This window comes from Crocuta crocuta, unplaced genomic scaffold, assembly GCF_008692635.1.
Source record: "Crocuta crocuta isolate KB4526 unplaced genomic scaffold, BGI_CrCroc_1.0 scaffold323, whole genome shotgun sequence".
In the NCBI taxonomy this organism is placed as follows: domain Eukaryota; kingdom Metazoa; phylum Chordata; class Mammalia; order Carnivora; family Hyaenidae; genus Crocuta; species Crocuta crocuta.
This window is the reverse complement of record NW_027536465.1, coordinates 3,766,536-3,788,569: the sequence shown is the minus strand read 5'-3', so window position 1 is coordinate 3,788,569 and position 22,034 is coordinate 3,766,536. Positions and strand designations below refer to the sequence as shown.

At 55.0% G+C, this 22,034-nt stretch overlaps 1 protein-coding gene across 1 annotated transcript in view; it reads right to left on the bottom strand.

Annotated features, from left to right (window-relative positions):
- The window catches only part of INCENP (inner centromere protein), a 23,779-nt gene extending 6,327 nt beyond the window's left edge, over window positions 1–17,452 (bottom strand). The window contains 15 exon segments of the mRNA XM_077748749.1: window positions 2–116; window positions 1,184–1,306; window positions 1,507–1,627; window positions 1,757–1,866; window positions 6,072–6,083; window positions 6,615–6,749; window positions 6,824–6,941; window positions 7,319–7,370; window positions 8,503–8,620; window positions 8,707–8,764; window positions 9,575–9,626; window positions 14,895–15,694; window positions 16,530–16,643; window positions 17,033–17,183; window positions 17,428–17,452. Of these exon segments, the coding sequence (XP_077604875.1) occupies window positions 2–116; window positions 1,184–1,306; window positions 1,507–1,627; window positions 1,757–1,866; window positions 6,072–6,083; window positions 6,615–6,749; window positions 6,824–6,941; window positions 7,319–7,370; window positions 8,503–8,620; window positions 8,707–8,764; window positions 9,575–9,626; window positions 14,895–15,694; window positions 16,530–16,643; window positions 17,033–17,172 (2,068 nt within the window). The 5' untranslated portion in view covers window positions 17,173–17,183; window positions 17,428–17,452.
- Window positions 17,453–22,034: the final 4,582 nt, after the last annotated feature.

Sequence of the window (22,034 nt, the reverse complement as noted above, 5' to 3'; positions counted from 1 at the left end):
CGCTCGTGCTCCCGCTGCTCCGCCAGCCTCTTGGCCTCGGCCGCCCGGCGCACCCGCTCCTGCTCCTCCTCCCGCTTCTTCTGCAGCAGCTCCTGGTGGCGCCGCTCTTCCTCATCCTGTGAACGGAGTGCAAGGTCAGGGCCCTCGGGCCAGGCCTGGGCTGGAGAAGCCGGGGACCGGTCTGGGAGGGAGGGAGGAGAGCCCGCAGGGCCCTCTTCCCTCCAGCAACGAAGCCCTGAGCAAGGCGCCGCAAGAATCCCCAGGAAAAGGCATCTTAGGAAAATTGCCTTAAGTTTATTTATTTTGAGAGAGACAGAGTCAGCAAGAGTAGAGGAGGGGCGGGGGTGGGGGAAACAAAGAATCCCCAGCAGGCTCGGCACTGTCAGTGCAGAGCCCGACACAGGACTCGAACTCATGAAACCGTGAGATCGGGACCCGCGCCAAGATCAAGAGTCGGACGCTCAACCCACTGAGCCGCCCAGGCGCCCTGTGAAAATTGCTTTATATGCAACCGCAGAGCCAGTAGTTAAGGGTAGAGACCGGAACCAGACTGGCCAGCTGTGTGACACCGGGCAAGTGGCTTCAGCCCTCTGGCCTCGGTTTCCTCATTGATAAGACAGGAACAACAGAAACGACTACACCTCGCGAAGTCGCCGAGTTCATACACAGAAAACACTTAGTACGGGGTCTCGCACGCAGCAAATGCCCAAAAATTTTTGGTTATTAGTAGTATAACCCCCCAATGACACATCTGTGTTCCCTATCGTCCTGAGATAAGACAGCCCCCAGGAAGGGGTAGGCGCTACTCTTATAGGCAAAACATTCAACCCTCACACCAACCCTGTCAAGTAGGTGGTCCTTGAAGGAATCAAAGCCCAGAAAGGTCAAGGAACCTGCCCAGGGTCACCCAGCTAATAAGTGGCAGAGCTCAGACTGGAAGTCTGGCTCTGGAGTCCATACACTTGACCCCTGACCTACCACCTCTACAGAAAGCGGGAGGCTGGTTACTCTCACCATCCACGTCTCCTGGGTATTTGTTGAAACTCCTTCGGGCTTAAAGCAACAAGAGCCACTGAGACCAACCCAACAATAGGGTGTGCCGGGGACCCTCCGGACTGAGGCGCTACCGGGCCTTCCCGACCCTTCTTGATGTGCAGGCCCCTCTGCCCACCTGCCCGCGCACCTGTTGGAGCCGCCTGAGCCTCCGTGCCTCCTCCTCTTGCTTCCGGCGCGCCTCCACCTCCTCCATCTTCTTGGCCGCTGCCTTCTTCTTGGCTTTCTCCTCCACCAGCCGCTCCTCTTTGGCCTGCAGGGCCCATCCACATGTGCCCATTAGAGCACCCTCCTCACTCAGCCCTGCAGCGCGGGGCCCCTGCGAACCTGCCGGTTCCCCACAGTCCAGGGGAGGGACACCCAGGAGCCACTGGCCACGAGTGGATCTGCGTGGGGCCCGCCAGGGCGCTGCCCACCCTGAAGCCTGGCCGCCCGCCAGCCGGAGGCGCGCACCTTCTCAGTCTTCTCTTCGATCTGAGCAAACTTCTGCTCGATCTGCTTCTTCTTCTCCTCCTTCATCTGCTCCACCCGCTCCCGGGCCTGCAGCACCTTGCGAAGGCGCTCCTCGCGCTTCCTGCGGACACAGGGCTGTAGTACCTGGGCGGGGCCAGAGCCCGGGGGCGGGGCCAGAGCCCGGGGGCGGGGCCAGAGCCCGGGGGCGGGGCCAGAGCCCGGGGGCGGGGCCAGGAGCCACACCACTTACAGCTTCACCTCCTCCAGTCTCCGCCGCTTGTCCTCCTCCACTTTCTGCCTGCGGAGCTGCTCGGCCTCCTCCTTCCTCCGCAGATTCTCCAGGCGCTGCCGCTCCTTCTCCTGAGACGGGCGGAGCTGGGGTGAGCGAGGCCCTCAGGCCCCAGTCAGGCTCCAGAGGCAGAGTCACCCCCCAAACATGCCTTCCTCCCCAACCAGACTGTGGCCCTGAGTCTTCGGTCCTTCTGGGGACATGCTGAGGCCTCCCATGCACCCTTGGCTGAGCCCTGCCAAGTTGCAGCAGCACAAAAATCAGGGTTCAAAATTCGATGTATGCTCTGATTATAACTATATTAAAGTGCACCTGGGAAGAAAAGGAAGATTGACATCTGAAGAGAGGGAAAGAAAGCCGTAAAAGTTGTGGTTAACTAAAGGGGGCAGTGGGGACATAAGCGTTAATTTATTATTTCTATGCGTTATAACTTTTATACTATGTATACAGCACACACACTTTTATGTTTCTCAGTATTTGAAAAAAAATAAATATGGACAAATGCTAACATAAATTACTATAGGCTGGTGAGATATGTTAAGGATGGTATATTTTCTCAGGGCACCCGGGTGGCTTAGTTGGTTGAGCATCTGACTTGGCTCAGGTCCTCATCTTGTGGTCTGTGAGTTCGAACCCCGTGTTGGGCTCTGTGCTGACAGCTCAGAGCCTGGAGCCTGCTTCGGATTCTGTGTCTCCCTCCCTCTCTCTGCCCCTCCCCCACTCATGCTCTGTCTCTCTCAAAAGTAAATGAACATTAAAAAAAAAGGATGGTATATTTTCCAAACTTCCTATGATACAGGCACCTAATGATTCTGACAACAGCTTTTTAAAAGTACTAGTTGGTTGTTTAACAGATCTGTGCTGGAACCCTTCCCCTCCGCATGCCCAGAAAGCCCCAGGGGCACAGCAGTGGGCAACCAGAGGGCATGGGGGGGGGACATCAAGCTCTTCCTAGCTAAGGATAAGACTGGCACTTTTCCCCTGATGGCCAGGGCATTGCGGGTGGGGGCTGGGACCTGGGCCAGAGGTCCCCCATCACCCTCACCTGGCTCCCATCAGACTCTCACCTCTGTGCTCCGCCACCCATAGGCCCCTCTCCCTGCATTAGTGACTGTCTATTTCTCCTTGGCCTCTGACCTTGACTGCAGATTTCCCACCTAGAAGTCTGGCCCCACGGGAATACAATCCTAAAGATGGAGAGAAGGGCTCTCTGGTTGTGGGCAAGACACACCTGCTTCTGCCACTGAATGTGGCCATGAAACCTGACTGCATGGAGCGGCTGTATGAGGGTGATGTGAACAGGCAGACAGGAAGACCAGGCTTTGAAGCATCACTGAGCCAGCAGTAAGTTTACCATTTTCTTCCTCCTTCTAGCCTAAACTCAATGAGGTCTGAAACCACAAAGGGATCTGTGGGGTGCAGACAGACAGAACTCTGGGAAAGACCCTATAATTCTCACTTAAGAATTGGAAAGGGGGAATCTAATGCTCAGAGCATGCAGAAACCCCGATTTTAGTGGCTCTTTTCTTCCTCTGCTCGTGCCCCGAGCGATAAACAGCCCGATGGCAATGGGAAGCAGCAGTTACAGGAACCCACAGAGGCAAAACTCTGGGGGAGGAGGAGCTGCCTCTCCACACCATGGAGCTGGGATCCCCAAAGGTTATGAGTGCTGTGGCTTTTTTCTGTCTCCCTGCCAGGTGACCCTGGGTGTGGTCACGGAAGCATGCGTGGAGCAGGGTAACGGAATCCCAGCTTCCTGGCTGGAGGACAGAGAGTGGGAGCCCTGGCGAAGTGAAATATACTAGATGCATGGAGAAAATGACACCCTACGGTTGTTTGAACTCTGAGGCTCAGCTGCAAGCTGCAGATGCACGGATCTGACCATCTATTATACCAAAAACTTGATCCAAAAGCACCGCAAAGACTTTGAAATGTAAACACTGAAACCATATCCCACAGAAGGAGGGACTGGACCAAACCAGCTGGGCTGCTGTTAGAGCAAGATACCGACATTCTCTCTTAGATTTGAACAACATGTGGCCTCATAATGCAATATTCAAAATGGCCAGGATATAATCGAAAACTACTCAGCACACAAAGAACCAGGAAAATCTCCACTCCCCTGTGAAGGCGCTCAGCAGCCACCAACATCAAGGCGACAGGTGTTAGCCTTATCCAACAAAGACATCAAGGCCGCTATTACAGAAATGCTTCAACAGCAATCATATTCTTAAGATAAATGGCAGAACAGAAAATCGCAGCAAGCAGAAGATCTAGAAAAAAAGCAAAATGGAAACTTCAGAACTCAAAATATAGTAACAGAAATGAGAAATTCAGTGCATGGGTCCAAGGGCAGAATGGAAAAGACCAACAGATGTCAGTAAACGTACAGATCAATCCATAAAATGTAGCTGATCCGAACAGAGAGAAAAAGCTATGGAAGAGAAATGAGCAGAGAGCATGAAGAACTGTGACAACACAGAAAGATCCGCCACCCATGTGGGTGTCACTGTCACCCACGATGGAGAGGAAAGAATGCAACACTGAAACAGAATTTCTTAGAAATAATGGCTGAAAATGCTCCAAGTTTGGTAGAAGGTATAACTTGACAGGTTCGAGGTCCTCCAACCAGCAGGGGGCCAACTTCCACCCCCTGCTCTCCGGTGGGGAAAGCACCTCACCCTCTCTTCCTGCCCCCCAAGTGCCCATCAGACTCCTGCTTCCAACAGGGCTCAGCAAAACATGTGATATCCCCGAAGCTTGAGTGCTAAAACTTCCCAGCACAGGTCAGAGAAATGATCCTGCACATTGTGAATTTTATAGAAGCAAGATTTGTTCACATCATAGAATCCATGTTCGCCCTCTGCTCCAACCCTCCAAGGTGGGGTGGGTTGTCCCTGTTCCCCAGAGGCCACCATCAAGGCCAAGGAAGCGGATGAGAAAACCAAACGCTTATTTAGCCCCTTCTGCCTCCAGGTGCCTCAATCGAGCAGTCTCTCTACCAATTACTAAACACCACTTCGTACCAAGTCCTGTGTGCTTGATGGACATGACTCTGGTTCACCCATTACTATGAAGGGACCTCTGATCTCATTTTGTAGCCTAGGAAATTCAGCCAAAGATTGGTCAGGAAACTAGTGCGAGTTTCTTAAGTTCCCTGTGATGTACGTAGGCCCCGGCTCCTAACTAAGAACTGACCACCACCACCAGATGCCCTGTGCAGGGATCTGGGCTCCCCAAAGCGGGAAAAGGCGCTCCCTGGACCTCTGGTCATCCCCATGAAGCCAGCCAGGCTCCCATCAGTCTGTGTGTGACATGGGAGTTCTCTGTAGGAAGAGCAAGTCCCGAGTCCAGTTCACTGCTGTGGGCCCAGGGGCCTAGCACCTACTAGGTGTGTAGGGCCACACAGCCTGTTTGCTTGCATATTGGAGGGCACGCATTGCCTCGTTCACACAGAGGGGGCCAGCCTCCTTGCACAACAGGCAAGTTCAAGACCTGTATGGCTGGCGGCTGAGAAGCCCCTTGATCCGCCAAGCCCCAGGCCCTCGGCTAGAAGCAGAAGCCCTCCTGATAGGAGGCCCTTCAAAGCGCCGGTGGGAACAGAGGAATGGAAGGGCTGCAGCCTTGTCACCTGGGAGACCCCAGGCGGCCAAGACCATAGGCTGAGCTGATCCCAGCTGTGTGAGGCTCCTTCCTCAGGGCCATTGGCCCGGCTCAGCTCTGAGGGATCTGAGAAGAGAACAGCTCCTGTGGCCTTCTCTCCAGAGGCCGCGAGTGACATTTCTACCCCTATCCCACAGGACCCAGCCTTCAACAACGGTTCCTCCCTACTGCTCTGCCCCTTAAGGCAGTAGCTCAGGTCTGTGACCCAATAATCTCAGTGGCTCTGGGGACCAGAGGCCACTTATCTGTTCTCTTCGCAGCCCCAGACCCTGAGGGGTAGCCCGGGACCGGGGAGGGAGGTGCTGTGGGGAAATTCAAGCTGTGGCCCCGGTAAATAGCAGCAGGCCGCACCCCCTCTGCCTCCTCTTGTTACAGGGAGGCTCTGAGGTCGAGACTTGTCCTCCTGGGAGCAGAGACAAGGGCAGAGAGGACCAGCCCCGCAGAGGGAGGACAGCCGGAATGGCTGGGCACCTCCAGGCAGCCACCCCCTTTCCCGGTGCTCCACCTCCGATGTTAGTGCTTCTACGGGTGCGGGTGGGTTTGCGGGAAGAGGACTACAGCAGGTAAGTGCTAGGGGGAGCTAGGTTACAAGGACAGAGAAGGCTTTACTTACGACGAAGCTGCACTGTGGAGGAGAGGAGACAAGGAAAAAGCCAGGAGTTAATGCCAGGCTTGGGGACGTCCGGAAGGCAGACCACCCTCTTGGCGATGCCAGAGTCTGTGTGGAGCCTGTGCCCTCTCATCGGCAGCTCCCCACCCCCTCCCGTCCCACCAGCCCTCATCTTCAGTGAGCACAGTGTCCACGGGTGTCCCTCGCCCTAACTACTCAAGTCTCCATAGGGGGCGTGGGGATGGATGGTCACGGCCATGGCCAGCTATGCCATTTCTACTACCAGCTCAGGGCCCAAGACCCAGGAGTCACGCTGAGCCAGCCAAGCCTCTGAGCTGCTCTGCGGAGCCCAAGAAGCCTGAACAGTCCTCAAACGTTGAGGCAGCCCAAGGCCCTAGAGGCTAGAGCTGGCCTTTAACTGGTGCCAGGTCATGGCTGCCTTGGCCGGACCCACGCCACTCCCAGTAGCCTAGGGGACAAATGGGAGCCCTCAGCCATGCTGCTCTGGCCCTAGCAAAGCACGGCCAGGGGTCCAGACTCCCTCACCTTAGGGTCCATGCGCAGGGGAGTGTTGCGCTTGATGAAGGATTTCATGACACTGCCGCGGGGGACCGAGGTCGGGGTCATGAGCATCTGGTTCCTCTGCACCGTGTGCAGGAAGGTCCGGAGGGGCCGCACCACCTGCGGGGGAGGACCAGGGTAAGGACGCCCGGGCACGGCGGGGGCAACCAAGGGAGGGCAGAGGCCCCGCTCACCTTGCTGGCCGGGCAGGGTGGGGAAGGGGTCTTGCTCCTGGGGGGCTGCAGCTCCTCGTCCTCCAGCTGCTGCTCCTCGTCCAGCTCACTCACGGCCTGCTTGTAGCTGCGCTTCCTCCTGTCACCGCATGGCGGCGTTGGCGTCATCGGGCCGACCCCGTCCCCTCCCCGGGGCCCCCACCACACCCCATAAGAGGTCACCCTGTGGACAGAGCTGGGCCCCGCTCAGAGGGGTCCGGGCGGAGAGGTGCTACAGGGGCGGGGTCTTCCTGACTAAGTGCCCAGTCCTAGGTCACAGCGCCAGGAGGATGCAGGGGGTGGGGTCTAGGACCCGGTCAGCCACTCCCAGGCCGGCTTGGTCTCACTGCAGTGAGCCACCTCCTGCACTGGGCCTCATCAACCACATCCCCACTCTTCCCAAACAAGGACCCGAGGTTCATGCCCCTCTGCGCCCCTCGGAAGAGTCACCTACGCCCTCCTTTCCCAGATGCACACCTGACACTCTGGGGTGGCTCCTTGGGGCCATCTGCTTGGTCAGTCTTGGGCTCTGTGAAGAGAGCAATTTTGGTGAGGCCACAGGAACAGCTTGGAGGGGTCTGGGGAAGGTGTCCGCCTGCGGCAGCCACGGTGGGGGCAAGGCTCTGTTCCAGGCAGGTCCCAAGGTGACCAGCGGCATTAGCCTTGGCACCAACCGGCCCTGAGAAACCTATGGACGTCTGGAGCCCAGCACACAAACCCCAGCCTGCGGACCCCTCACCCCCATGCGTGGCCTTGGTGATGAGAACAGCAGGACAATCCGATGAGGTGGCCCACCCATGCCCCGCCCACCTTTAACACGGAGAGCTGAGGGGGATGTTTCAGGAGCAGAAGCTGTGGAAACGCTAACAGACTCTGACAGACCCCTCGACTGGCTTCAAACTCCCACCCCTCCAGCCCAAGCGGCTGAGGCTGCCATGACAGGAAGAGGGGAGGGCCCCCCGGGCAGGGTCCAAAACGGACTTGACCCCGTGGGGGCATGGGGTCAAGTCCATTTTGTTTCACTGCTGGGGAAAGCGCCAATCTCGCCCCTTGCTGTTTAACCTTGCAGGGACCTTGCAGCCTGCCCGGGGCCTACAGTGCTGGAGTGCTTCTTGTCGCGGGCCCCATCGTAGAGCTGGGAAAGCTGTGGACAAAGACTTCTCTGCCACAGTGCTCTTCCCACTGAGGAGACGTGGGCCAGACCCGGGACACGCCTGGCGGCCTGGGGGTGCCACAGCCCGTAGCTCTTCCATCCGCTTCACGCAGGGGACCCACAAAGGTGAGGCGCGAAACAGCGGCAGAGGCATAACACAAGGCCAGGTGTTCACACCCCAGCACAGAGCTCCTCCCACTGCCCCCAGGGGGGGGGCCCAAGTCTTTGACCTGATGGGTTCACAGTCGATATCCCAGTTCAGGCCCCCCAGTCTCACGCCGCCTGGGTTCATACACCAACCAGCCGTGGCCACTCACGCGACAGCTGCAGCTCCAGCCAGACGGTGGGCAATGAAACCTGGACACCCAAAGACCTGCACCTCCACGGGTCTCATTTACCTCTGGCCGAAGAGCCCGGAAACAGGCTTCTCTCTCCCTGAAAGAAAGTCAGGCCAAGGCCACCGAGGCCACCTTGGTCCTGAGTATCTGCACACGGCACGAAGACTCACCTTGCTGTCCTTTGGAGGGCGTTTCTGGGCCACCAGCCACAGACTGCGAGCCAGGTGTGCTAATGGCGATCTTGGTGGCGCTGCGGGGCCACAAGGTGCTTCTGTCTTGCTTGGGACTCTGAGGGGGGAAGGACCAAGGCTTTGGGGTCTGCACCTGGGCCTCATGGGCACTTGACCCGCCGCTCCCTGGCCTGCTCGCCTTACCTCTAGCTCAGCCGCCTGCACAGCCTCGGCCTCCTCGCTGGGCTGCTTCTGTTCAGGGCTGAAAACAGAGAAAAAGGCCATGTGGGACCCGTCCCGCCAGCCTGAGTCCTCCTCACAGGAGCACCTCCCCACCCATCAGACACCCTGGTCTGGGTCACCAACCCACAGCGCCACACAGGGCAAGAGGTCAGCAGCCAGAGCCAGGGACACCCTGGGGCATCTGTGGCCCGCTCAGACAAGGGAGGTCCGCTTCTGAACTTGGTGGCACTCACACCATCGGGGCCTGGTTCAGGATGTCAGCCCTTTGCCAGCTCCGCCCCGAACCCTCACGTCCCAATGGGTCACTGTCTCTTGTGAGGCCTGCTCTCCATTCCCCGGAGGGCCAGCAGAGCCAGCATGTCTGCCCAGTTTCCCTGTCTCTCCATCTCAAGCGCTGACCCTTTGCTCCAAAGCAGGGACAGGAGGGCCCTAGTTTTAGTGATGGCAAGATGTGGCCTCAAGGAAAAGCACTGCTGGCCCAGAGCGAGGCTGGGCTGCTACCATGGAGCAGAAAGCATGTGCAGGCCCGTGCCGCCCCCTTTCCACCATGTAGCTCCTCATGTCCGTAATGGCCCTTTCAAGGGCCTCTGGATTAGACTTCCATGGAGCCCATGCCCCAGGGTAAGGCTTGGAAGACTCAAGGCCAGGCCAGAGCTGTTACCTGTGTCAGGTTAGAAAGGGGGGAGGAGTGGCTGCAGCAGTAGGCAGTCCCCACAGGAGGGAAGGCGCAGGCACAGGAAATGCCTCCACTCCTGCAACTCAGCTAGGGAGGAATCCATGTGCCCTGCCCAGCACTGGAAAGGTCCCCAAGCCCTGGAACTGAACTCACCCAACTTTCTGGGGCACCTCAACATTCAGGAGCCTCTCCAGGTAACTGTGACCTGAGGGAAAAACAAAGGAACGGATGATGCCTCAGAAACTGGCCAGGTGTCACTCCAGGTGGTCCAGGGAGCTACGTGCTGCTTGGAGCTTGGCCGCTCTTCATCAACAGCCAGACCATCTGCACCCCAGACACCCCTGCTTCACCGGACACAGGCCCTCTCCACCCCACAGGACCCCCCTTCACCAGGCATGCGCCCTCTCCACCCCAGAGATCCCCTCCCTTCACGGACACAGGCCCTCTCCACCCCAGAGACCACCCCCCCTTCACCAGACACGGACCCTCTCCACCCCACAGACCCCCCTTCACCAGACTCAGGCCCTCTCCACCCCAGAGACCCCCTCCCTTCACCAGACACGGGCCTTTTCCACCCCAGAGACTCCTTGCTTCACTGGGCAGGGACCTGCTCCATCCCAAAGACCCCTCCCTTCACTGGGTGCAGAGGCCCTGCCTGCACTGAGTAAATTCCCTCTGCTTCTAGCATCCTCAATAGGGCTGTTGGCTTTATGTCGCCTATTCCCGGCTGGCATCTTGCCTATCTGATGGCACATCTTGGCTCCTTCACTGGGCGGAATACCGTGGGAAGAAACACAGTGTCTGACTCCAGGTCCCCAACATCCCGCATGGGTTCCAACACAAAGCAGCTTATTCATTCAACAGTTATTCCCTGAGGGCCTACTACATACCAGGCCCTGAGGCCCTGGGGACCCAACAGTGAGCAAGACAAACAGAGCCACTATCTGGTCTACATAACCATCAAATAATCCTGTAAATGACATGTGGTATGTATGATGACAGAAAAGAGCAGAAGATTTTGAAAGATTGTAACAGGGACCCAAACTGGTCCGGAGGCTAGGATGTGAAGGAAGACACAATCACAGACAAAGGGGGAAAGTTGGGAGAGAGAAGGACACCCAGGCCAATGGTTCCCAAAGTCTGTTTTCAGACTCCTGAAAGTCAAGTGCCCAAGATCCTTTCATGGGGTCTTAACTGTTTTCACAACACAAAAAACCCTGACAGTGCAAAAGCAATGAAGCAATTCTAGGGGAGACGCTGAGCACCAAACAGAGGTCGTGAAACCAAACCGGACCCCACACTCAACACAGAAACTTCCAATTTCACTTAAGAATGTCCTTGATGAAAGAGTATAAACTATGAACGTTATTAAATCTAAACTTACGTACTTTCTGTGTGGTAGAGTGGAAAGGATATGCAGTGCCCTCTGCTGTATACCCATGTCTATGGAAAGTGCTCGTGTTTGAATTCCCAGCTCAACTAGCCGTTTTTCTTGGAACGATTTTTAATTGAAAAGGCAATTGACAAACCATTGTTATGCAATCTTGGATATTTGGTAGACATTTTCTTAAAAAATGAACAAAATGAGTCTGTCACTTAAAATAAAACAATAAGGCGGGCCTGGGGGGCTCAGCTGGTTAAGCATCTGATTTCAGCTCAGGTCATGATTTCACGGTTTGAGAGTTCGAGCCCCACATCGATCTCTCTGCTGACAGCTCAGAACCCACTTCAGATCCTCTGTCTCCCTCCTTCTCTGCCCCTCTCGTGCTCACTCTCTCTCTCAAAAATAAACATTTAAAAAAGAACAATGAATAAGATTTTTTATCAATAATAAAAAAACGACTCCCCACCCAAAAATGGAATTTTGAAAACCATGTATCCATTGCCATGAGCTTCTAGCTTCCCAATACCTACAGACTTTTCTAATGAGATGGGAAAACAAATGTGCTCCTTTTAAAAAATAGATGATGAAGGGTGTCGACATTAGGAAGTTGTACATAACTTAGTGAAACAGCATTTTCTTTCTTTTTTTTTTTTTTTTTGAAACAGCATTTTCTAAATGATCAATGCATGAGGCTACAAAATTGCATATGGCTAAAAGTTCCATTCAAAGTGCAAGATGGGCGCCTGGGTGACTCAGTAGGTTAAGCCTCTGCCTCTTAGGCCATGTCACAGTTCCACTCAGGTCATGTCACAGTTCATGAGTTCAAGCCCCATGTTGGACTCTGCACTAATAGCAGAGCCTGGTTGGGATTCTCTTTCTCCCCTTTCTCTGCTCCTCCACTTTCCCTCTCTCTCTCTCTTTCAAAAAAAAAATAATAAACATGAAAAAATTAAAAATAATAAATAAGCACAAGACAGACCAAGGTGGGGTCAATGATAGCTTCTGATTCCACACTGCAATGAAGTGTGGAAGACTCACTTGTGTTGAGTATGTACAAATTAAACTGAAAAGAAATGAATATGCACAGTTATCCGAAAAGACTTTTAAAGTAGTCCTTTCTTTTTCAACTACGTATCTCTGGGGGGCCAAGTTTTCTTTATATGCTTTCACTCAAACAACACAATGCAGCAGATGGAGTGCAGAATCCGCTGTCTGCTTTCAAGCCACATGTTAAAAAGTTCTGCAAGAAATTAGAAGAGTGCCAGCCTCCTCACTATAGTTTTGTTTTGGAAAAGAATTAAATTTTTTATTAAAAAAAAAAAATCTTGGGGCGCCTGGGTGGCTCAGTTGGTTAAACGTCCGACTTTGGCTCAGGTCATGATCTTGTGGTTTGTGGGTCTAAGCCCCCCATCGGTCTCTGTGCTGACAGCTCAGAGCCTGGAGCCTGCTTTGGATTCTGTGTTCCCCTCTCTTTTTGTCTCTCCCCCCCTCATGCTTTGTCTGTGTCTCTCAAAAATAAATTTAAAAAATGTTTTTAAAAAAATTTTTATGTATTTTTTTAAAGTAGCTTCCATGCCCAGTGTGGAGCCCAACATGGGGCTTGAACTCAAGACCTTGAGACCAAGACCCGAGCTGAGATCCAGAGTTGGACGCTTAACTGACTAAGCCGCTGGGGCGCCCCTCAGTTTTAATTTCTCATATAGTAACTATCAGTGTCTCGAACCCTCACAATCAAAGACTCTTTGGGGTCTTCAATAATTTTTAAGACTGGGAGTAGGTGCTGAGACAGAAAGTTGAGGGCTGCTGGTCTGGGCAGAAGCTCACGAGGCAGGAAAGGGCTGGCTTTTTCGAGGTGAGGCTGAGAGGCAGTTGGGGTGAGGCCAGGCAGTGCCCAGAGTCTAAGGGAAGGAGGGAAGATGAACCAGGGGCTGGAGCATCAAACCATGAGGAAGAGAGAACAGCAGCAGAGAAACAAACACCCTGCTTAGAGGGGAGGTGAAGCCAGGCCTGGGGCAGCGGGAGCGGGCAGCTCAGGGCCAGGGTCAGGGAGCAGGTGCCTGCTCCCAAAGGTGGGGGGCCAAGAGCCAGAAAGGCTCCCCTGGCCGCCCACCCCAGCTGTTAAACACCCTGCAGCTCAATTCAGTTCAGGGGCAGCCTGGCCACATCCAGACTGAGCTTCGGGAACACAAGCCTTCTTAGGTTTTATCCTTTAAGACTGATGGAGCCTATACCATATCCAAGCATGAAGATGGGTTCTCTACCCACATTCGAGGCAGGTGTTATCACCATTTAACAGATGGGAAAACCAAGGTCCAGAGAATGGTGTGCCCAAGGTCACTGAGGCTCTGTGTGATTCCAGGGCTTAATCACCATGTTTTAGTGTCCCCCCTCCCCTCCCCTCCCCTCTTCCTCCCACCTCAAGGTGAAGGAGCCCTGGGCTGGGAGTGAGATAGACTTGTCTAGAGACTCTCTCCCCTGCCCTCCTTCTAGAACTCCAGGCTCAGCTGCTCCATCACACGCTCTCCAAGGATCAGATTCAGGCCTGAGGTAACCACCAACACAAGTTAGAAACATCTCAGCCATTCTGAGAATCCAAACATGGCCTGTGTGCCAGGTCCCCAGGCTCCGTGTCCTCAAGCCCCATGACCCACAGCAAGCCCTTCCACAGTTGGGGAAGAAATCTGGCAAGGTGAGGTGCCATTATGCGCTGGACCGAGCCTCACTCCGGGGCACCCCACACAGCCTCCTCGGCAGGCAGCCCGCCATCCCGGAAAGGATGAAACGTGGGGCTCAAGCCCCAGTTTCCCAATTTTGCAAATTCGGTGACCACTGTAAGCTTCCGTTTCCTCCTCTGTCAAGTGGGGGGGAAGTCTAACAGGCTTAACGGTGGTGCTGCGAAGGCCAAATGAGAACCTAGTGTCTTGTAATTCTTGGAAGTGCCAGGCCGATGTTGACTATTGTTCTAGTGGCCATTAACTTGAACCCTGGACCTTCCTCTCCATCAGCCACACTGCCTCACTGTCCTCTGGCTGGACCCTGGTGATAGCCCCCTCCTTGGTCTCCCTGCCTCCTTCCCTCCTTTCCTTTTGGCCATTTTTCACACAGTGCCAGGGACCATCAGGGGCCACATCGGCTCCATCAGTGGGTCAAGCCCAGGCCCCTTGTCTGGTACATGAGCCCAAGATACCTCAGCCCTTGCCATTCCATTTCTCTGGGTCTTCGTACAAGTTGTTCTCTCTGCCAGGGATACCTCTCCCCATAAATTTTCCACCTGCCGCGAGCCTGGTTATTCTTCTTCAAAAGCCTCCCGGCTCTGACCCCACCTCCTCCACGCAGCCAGCCCTGACTCTTAAAGCCGTCTATTCTCTGTGGCTTGTCGCACCTGCTCCCACCGCGACTATGGTGTCCTGAGCTGAGCCAGATGATGATACAAATGGTTAACGGAACAGCTGAGAGCCACAAAGAATGTTCTGTTAACCTGCTCAAGGGCACAGGGCAGGTGAATTGCCAAGCTGCCACTAAATCCAGTTCTCTGTCCCTCCAGAATGACCCTTCTGCTCTGACAATCCGCATCTCTTCCCCTCAGTAGCTCCAGACCAGCAGCTTCACTAAAAGGAGGCCACAAATGTAGCCAATCTCAGTGAGCCTCTGCGGGAAGAAGGTGGGTCACGCTGGCCCTGGGTTAAAGGCCTCGGTTTGACCCTCAGCATGACCATTAACCGTAGGGACACTGGCCAACCTCCCTGGACCTCAGTTTCCTAATCTGTAAAATAAAAGGGTTGGGCTAGATTTGCGCCATCCAATAACAATAGACATTAGCTTAAATCTAAACCAAGTAAAATGTAACGAAACTAAAAATTCAGTTCCTTCATCACACTAGCCTCACACTAGCGCATTTGGGGGCTCAACAGCCACATGTGCTTTGCAGGAGCTGTGAGACAGGGCAGCACAGATATGGAACATTTACACCGTCGCAGAGACTTCCAGGGACTGCTCCTTGCTAGAAGGTTCCCCAGAGCCACTCCAGCTAAGCCAGGCACCAAGGACCACCCGCCGCACCCCTATCTCCTGCTGGGCCCCCAGACTCACAGATGATACGGGCGGAGGCAGCTGGCTCTTCTGCGGCTTTCTTGCCCATCCTTCTGCTCGACCTGCGGACTGGTTTCTCCTGTTTGGCCACCAGCGAGTACTTTTGGGCCAGCGAGACCTGGTGGCCCGGGGAGGACGGGGCAATCAGGCTGCGCCTTACCGCCTGCGGGCCCACCCGGGCGCCCGTGGGCGTGGAGCAGTTATCAGGCAGGAGGGGAGCCAGCACCCGCTCCTGCCACGGCGACGCTGGAGAGCCCGCCGAATCCTGTGGACCTGGGGAAGCCTGTGCGATCCTGAGCTTGGAAGCGGACCGGCCTGCTCCGACCCCTCGGCCCTTGGGGTCCTGGGGTGTAGCCATCAGGGAGCTCACGGTGACAGACCCCAGTCTCCCAGCCTCCGGCTTCTGGGGTGTCGATTCCTCATCGGATATCAAGATGGTGTGGGCGACGGGAGCCGTGGCTGGAGGGGACGGAGCCGGGGAAGGCGCCCTGGCGGACCTGAGCTGGCCCAGGTGCTGCTCGGCGCTCCGGCGCTCACTGACGCCAATCTCCACCATGGGTACCAGCTGGCCCTGGGCTGGGCTGTTTTCAGGCTCCTTGGTCAGCGCCGTGAAAGACTCAGGGGCGGGTGAAGGAGCTGCCATTGCTGCGGTGGCTGCCGCAGCTGCAGCCGCAGCACGGGTCACCCGGCGCAGGACGGAGCCATTCTCACCGACCACCGTGGCCAACTTCTCCACCTTGTCCTTGCTGCGGAGGTGCCGGGAGCTCAGCTGGCTGCTCCGGGTCCTTCTGCGGGACAATCTGCTGGAGGCAGTGGGGCAGAGGCTGAGACAACCCAACAGGGCGAGGGGTACCCCCAAAAATCGAGCGGGGGGCGGGCACCAGTCTCCCCAGGGGCCACTAGCCTGCATGGAATATGAACCGCAGGGCGTGGAGGCAGAAGACCAGCCGAGACCCCTGGCGGCTCGTCTCTGAGCCTCAGCCTCCTCACCTATACATTGGGATCATTACCAGACCTCACAGAACCGCTGAGAAGATTAAAGTCATACAAACTTCCCGCTGACTGAGGTCACACTGCGCCAAGCATCTCTTTGGAGGCTCTACTACACAAGATGGCCCTGAGAGGCAGGAACCATCCTCCTCGCCTTAGAGATGGGGAAACTGAGGCCCAGGGGTAGAAAATGAACCCAAGGCCATCCAGCTGTGAAGGGGCAAAGCCAGGGTGCGTACCCTGGACCACCTGACCCCAAGACCCAGCCTCTTTTCCAGCCCATGGCCATTTCCATTGACATTATCAAGTGCAGCCACAGGGGGAGCCCCTGGTTCATATCTCTGGCTGCTTTCATCCACGCAGAAGGATGGATTCTCTTTCTTGTCCCACCTCTGAAAATCCTTCCCATCCTCCAAGGCCCAAACACGCACACATGAACACACACGCATGCACGCACTCTAGGCTCCATGGTCCTGGGTCATACTTCGCCTCCCTGGGGGCATTTCACCCCTCAGCAGGGCCCACAGGGCACCCGCCACTACTCGTGCCGGCCTCTGCTCGCTCCCAGTGAACACCTTCAACTCAAAGTCTCCGGGTGGGCACCAAGCCTCCAGACCCCACCTGCCCAGCTGACCCTCCTCCCACCTTTTCCGGACAGGGTCTCTGTTTTCATCCTGAATGTAAGAAACCCGCCTCTTCTTCCGACGGTTCTTCTGAGAAGGAGTCTTGGGCATGAGCTCGGGCTCCTTGCTGAATTCACTGTTTGGCACAAGGAGAGTGATGTCCGCGGCTGCCGGGGGCCGCCAGCCCCACTCCCCCAACCCAGCCTGGCCCCAGCCCTTTCCTGGCAGGGACAAGTCGAGCTGGGATCACCAGCACCAAGCTCTCCTAGGCCACGTGCGAGCCCCGTGCCAGGCGTGCAGGGTTTCCTCTGGGGGCCGCGGATGGGAGCCAAGCCACCAGGCAAGCCTCCGCAGCACCATCCCGAGGGCCTGCCCAGCACCTCTCCTTCCTCTGCCCGTCACATGAGACCGGGCCCAGCACCAGGCACTCTGAGGGGACCCCTGGCAGCCTGTGTGTCTTGCAAGTCAGCTGGGGAAGCTGCTGTGTCTCCACGGCGCCTCCGGCCAGCTCAGCCTCGCCTTTACCTGGTGAACATGCGCTGGGCCTCCTCCTCGATCTCTTCGAGCCACACCAAGTCCTTGTTGTCCACATTGCAGATAAACTCCAGGAGCTTCTGGTCACACAGCTCGAGCAGGTGAATGGGCCCCGGGGCTGTTGACCCCATGGTGGCTCTGTCTGGTGAAAGCAGACAAGAGGCGCAAGGGCTCAGGGCTGGGGGCTGGGACCCGGGGCTGGGGAAGGGCCTGCCGGGCCCCAACGACCACAACCACCCAATACCTGAATCAGTGCCCCTTCCTGCCCACAGTCCCAGAGATGCAGAATCCCTCCCCCCTCCCCACAGGAGATGCAGAATTCCAAATGCCAATCCACTGGCGTCATTTTTGCAAAAAGGAAGATGCCCTTTTCGCTCCTCACACACCTTCGCAACCGGCCCGTCCACCCACAGCACGCTGCTCCCAGAAGTCCACACTTCCCAGCCAATTCTGGTAGCAACAGTCCTTACGAGTGGCCTTTTTGGGGGCTTAAAATGACAAGACATGGCCAAGACAAGCGCTTTCCTGGATAGGGGAGAAACTGCAGCCAGCACAGGACCCCTCTCCACCTGCCCAAACACAGATTCTCCTCTTACTACTACCTGTGAGTGAGCAAGGGCCAGACACAGCCACCCTGAGCGACACACCAGCTGACCCCTGGCATCGAGCCAAAGAACACGGGGTCCAACTGCTCCTTCAAGAGGCCAGTGAACACAAGGCTCTGCATTCCAAAGGAGTTGGTAAGAAAGTGGGGGTCCAGAGACATGCTCCTCTCCTCCTAAGAGTCCCCACAACCCTGTCCCTTGAGTTGAAAGTTCCTAGAAATGGATGAGAGCATGAGGGGAGTAGATAAGCAATGTCTTATATTTTATAAAATACAAAATATACAAAACCAACGTCCTCTTTTTTTTTTCCTTTTTTTTTCCTCCCCAATGTTTATTTATTCTTGAGAGAGAGTGTGAGCGGGGGAAAGACAGAGAGAGAGAGGGAGACATGGAATCTGAAGCAGGCTCCAGGCTCTGAGCTGTCAGCGCAGAGACCAACAACGCAGGGCTCGAACTCACAACGAGACCATGGCCCAAGCCGAAGTCGGACGCTTAACCAACTGAGCCACCCGGGCACCCCAAAACCAATGTCCTCTTAAAAAACATACAAACACCAAACCCCAACGACTCAGGTATCCTCCTTAAGACTGTTATAAGATCATCATCAAAGCCTCCCCCCCCCCTCAGCCCCAGGAAGAAATGTTCATTACAGTCACAGTAGGGGCTCAGTAAATATCCCTCCAGGGGGAATGAATGAGTGATGCTCATTAGTCTCAATAACAGACTGCATCTCTTATGCCCCAGCAGTGAACCACCACCCTGACCTACACCCTGAAAATCAGGAACCATGCTGACAGAGCTCAGCCTCCCACCTAAGACAGAAGCTCCTGGAAGAAGGAGCTAAATCACTGATCCCTTGACACCTTCTAGAGCTTAATACCAGGCCCTATGGCACCTTCACAAGCCTTCCGGAGGCCTGATTTCCAGGGCACACTAGCCTTTGTTCCTCAAGCCAACGTCTGCCCTCTATCTGGAAATTTCTGTTTCCTATTTGCCCAGCTTACTCAGCACCGGGATCTCAGCAACTCAGCAACTCACGATCCCATCTGTCAGTTTCAATTCTGTGTGTGGCACTTGGGTAACTGTGTATCTGTTTGCTTACAGCCTGCCTCTGCCCACTAAACATTTGCTCCCTGGGGGCAAACCCTGGTCTGTCTTGCTTGCAGCTGAAAGCGCAGAGCCTGGAACAGTGCCTGGCATAAAAGGATGAATACTTAATGAATTAATTCTATCCGTCAACTCTACACCTAGAAATAAACATCCTACGGGTACTTCTCCTCCCAGGCACACACACAAGGACACCAAGAGAGTTCATTCTGCACAGGTTAGGGCATGCCATATACAGGTTAGATGCCAGGGACAGCACTAATCAGGGTAGGGCCAGTTGGGCAAGGTGGGAGAAGCTCTGGGTAGCGACAGCCCAGCCAATCAGGGGCATGGCCTCTGCTGCCATCCCGCAGCCGCTCTGTCCCAGAGCTCAGCCCTGGCAAAGTGCGGGACCCCCCCAGTTCGAGGCCAGGAAAGAGAAAAAATTGTTAAGGAAGCCAAAACCCGGCCAAAGGCTCATGGAAGAGCTGCAACAAGCAACAACTGCTACTTTTCTTTCTTTTAAGTATTTGTTCAAAATGGCAAAGTTGGCAAGAGCTTCTTTCACAAAGTGCAAAAAAGCGTTTGGGCTTCGTCCATGGGGACGTTTGTTCTTAGAGACCTCAGCTTGGCTATTTAAAAGGGGTCACTGAGCCAGCCACCCAGGTGGGTCTGGTAAGCAACCCACTTCGGTTCAGGTCATGATCTCACCGTTGGTGAGTTCAAGCCCCACATCAGGCTCTGTGCTGTCAGTGCAGAGCCTGCTTCAGATCCTCGGTTCCCCCCCTCCCCAGCTCATGTGCCCACGCAGCTCTCTCTCAAAAATAAATAAAACATTAACAAATACGATAAAAAGGGTCACTGTAAGTTAGAAAAGAGGGATCAGCGTATCAAAGAGGCTCCTTAAAGAAGGAACAGCAAAAAATCTCTTCAGCCAGTCTAAGAACGTGTGTGCACAAACCAGGAACACCCAACATCCCACCAAGGGAGAAGGGAGCTCACCTTCCCCTCCAAATCCTTCCCTCATACCATACACCAGCTTAAAGGCTCCACCGGCCTCCTTTGCAATGCCTGTTTTTTGAGGTGCAGGAAGTCGGGGACTTAACGGTCTACCACACCTTAGTGAAAAATGGTCATGATCATAAACAGCTGTTCCACTGAGTCCTGTCTCCATGCTCACGTGGGACATCATCCCATTTAACTCTCACTACAACCTCAAGGATACCCATGTGCAAATGAAACTGAGGCAAAGAGAAGTTAAAGTTAAAGTCACCTAGTAAGTCAGGGGCAGGGCCTGGATTTAAATTCTGCTCTTAACAAGCTATATCGCCTGCTCGGTTTCTGACTCCGAAAGGCGGGCGCCGAGTTTGGGCTCCCGGGACCCGCAGGGAAGGCCACGGTGGCTGGAGGGGACTGAACCGCTGACAGCGAACGTCCCTGGGGAGGGACAAAATGAGGGGCAGCACTGGCCTCCGGAAATGGTCCATTTAAAACGTCGCTCAGCTGGTGCCGGAGGTGTGAAGGGAGGGTTAAGTGTACAGAAATGCCATCGGGCATAATTCCCGGTTGGTGGGAGCTTCCCGCGCGTCCAGGTCAACAAAGGGCCTCCTAACACAAAACAGGAAGCTAGGCACCCGGGAGGTGGGCGCGGTGGATTACTTTTCCGGAATCTCGCGACCTAGGTGGAGGATAAGGGGTCATTTCAGGCCCGAGGACCAAGGCAGCTCANCGGTCCAGAGCGGGAGGGTAAAAGCTTGCCAACCACCCCCAGCCCGCCGGCGGCCCTGCGCGCACTCACTCGATTGCACCGCGTCTCCTGTGTGCTTCTAGGATCCAAGTCCGGCCGCCTCCCTAGAAGAGCCTCTCGCGGGCCCCAAACCCTCGGCTCCGGATCTCCAGGGCTCACCACTCCGGAGAAGCAATGGGGCTCGACAGCGCGGCGAAACCTACGAATTTCAAAACTGAAGACTCGACCAATCCCCAGTAAGCTTGTGTGGGCGCTGCAAAACTCTAGACCAATCAGATAAGAGTAAGCGCCAGCCAGGCCGCCTATTAGCTACTCGGGTTGGCAGTCTGCGGGACTAAGAGGCGGGGAAAAGAAGCGTTGAAACTTTAACTTGCTCAGCTTCCGGGAGCGGCGGCAAGCAGGCGGCCGACAGAGGAAGTCGCCCTGGGTGGGGAATGCGCGCCCAGGGCTTCTCACGCCGGAACTACAAGCCCCAGCATGCATTGCGAGGCCCCGCGGGGCCGGTACCTAGACCCGTGCTCGTCGCTGGAGCTCTAGGCATTGCAAGTTTCTTAATTTAGCCTTCACCTCCGTGCTGCTTGACATCCTTCTGCCCTCTGCCATTTTTGAGAATTAGAAAATGCTTTGTAAAATCGCGCAGGACTTTATTTCTGTAGGGCGCTGTGTCACCTCTTGGATGGCAGCACACTGGGTCCCACCTATTCTGGCCTCGAGTGTTTCTTTGGAGCAATGTTCTCAACCCGGGCATTTTTGTCCCACGCTCGTTTGGCAATGTATGAATAATCTCTCTCTCTCTCTTTCTTTCTTTCTTTCTTTTTTTTTTTGGAGGAGGGGCAGGTGGTGGTGTTACTGGTATCTGCTGGNGTCAGGGTTGCCATTGAAGAGCCAAAAATTAAGTCCTCCATTAAGAGCAACCTCTGGCTGCTCGTAGCCTCAGTCCCAGTTCCAGGAAAAGCCTCAGACTGTTCAAGGCTAAAGCCATCCTCGGACCGCCCTCAGTTCAGCTAATCGAAAAGAAAAAAGGAACATTCCTATGGTCTGAGTCAAGGCTGGGAACTGCAGATACAAACTATCCAATTTCTCACCACTTGCCTGAACCCCACCTGGGCTCTTTGAACTCACCTCATAATTGGTCATTTTCAAAGGATTCTCAAAAGTCATGACTGGGTCCCACCAAAAGTACTGAACACCTCACAGATACTGAATGGTCAAAGCTGTAATTGTAATTGGTGCTTATGTGATGATGCTACATGTACTGTAACACCTCCATCCCTTATTCCTTAAAAACCTATTCGCTATTGTTCTTCGCTTCACCAAACTGCCACGACACCGGTAGGCAGATGAGCCCCTGCTCGAGCTTGTAATAAAGACCCTTTTGTATTTGCATCGGTGCCGGCTCCTTGGAGGTCTCTGGGACTCACTATTCGGGCACAACACCATTACCTGTAAAAGAATGCAGTTAAGTCTGGAAGAGGTATTCAAATGTCAATGCTCATTGCAGTATTAGCCAAGAGGCGGAAGCAGCCTAAATATTTATCAGTTGATGAATGGATGA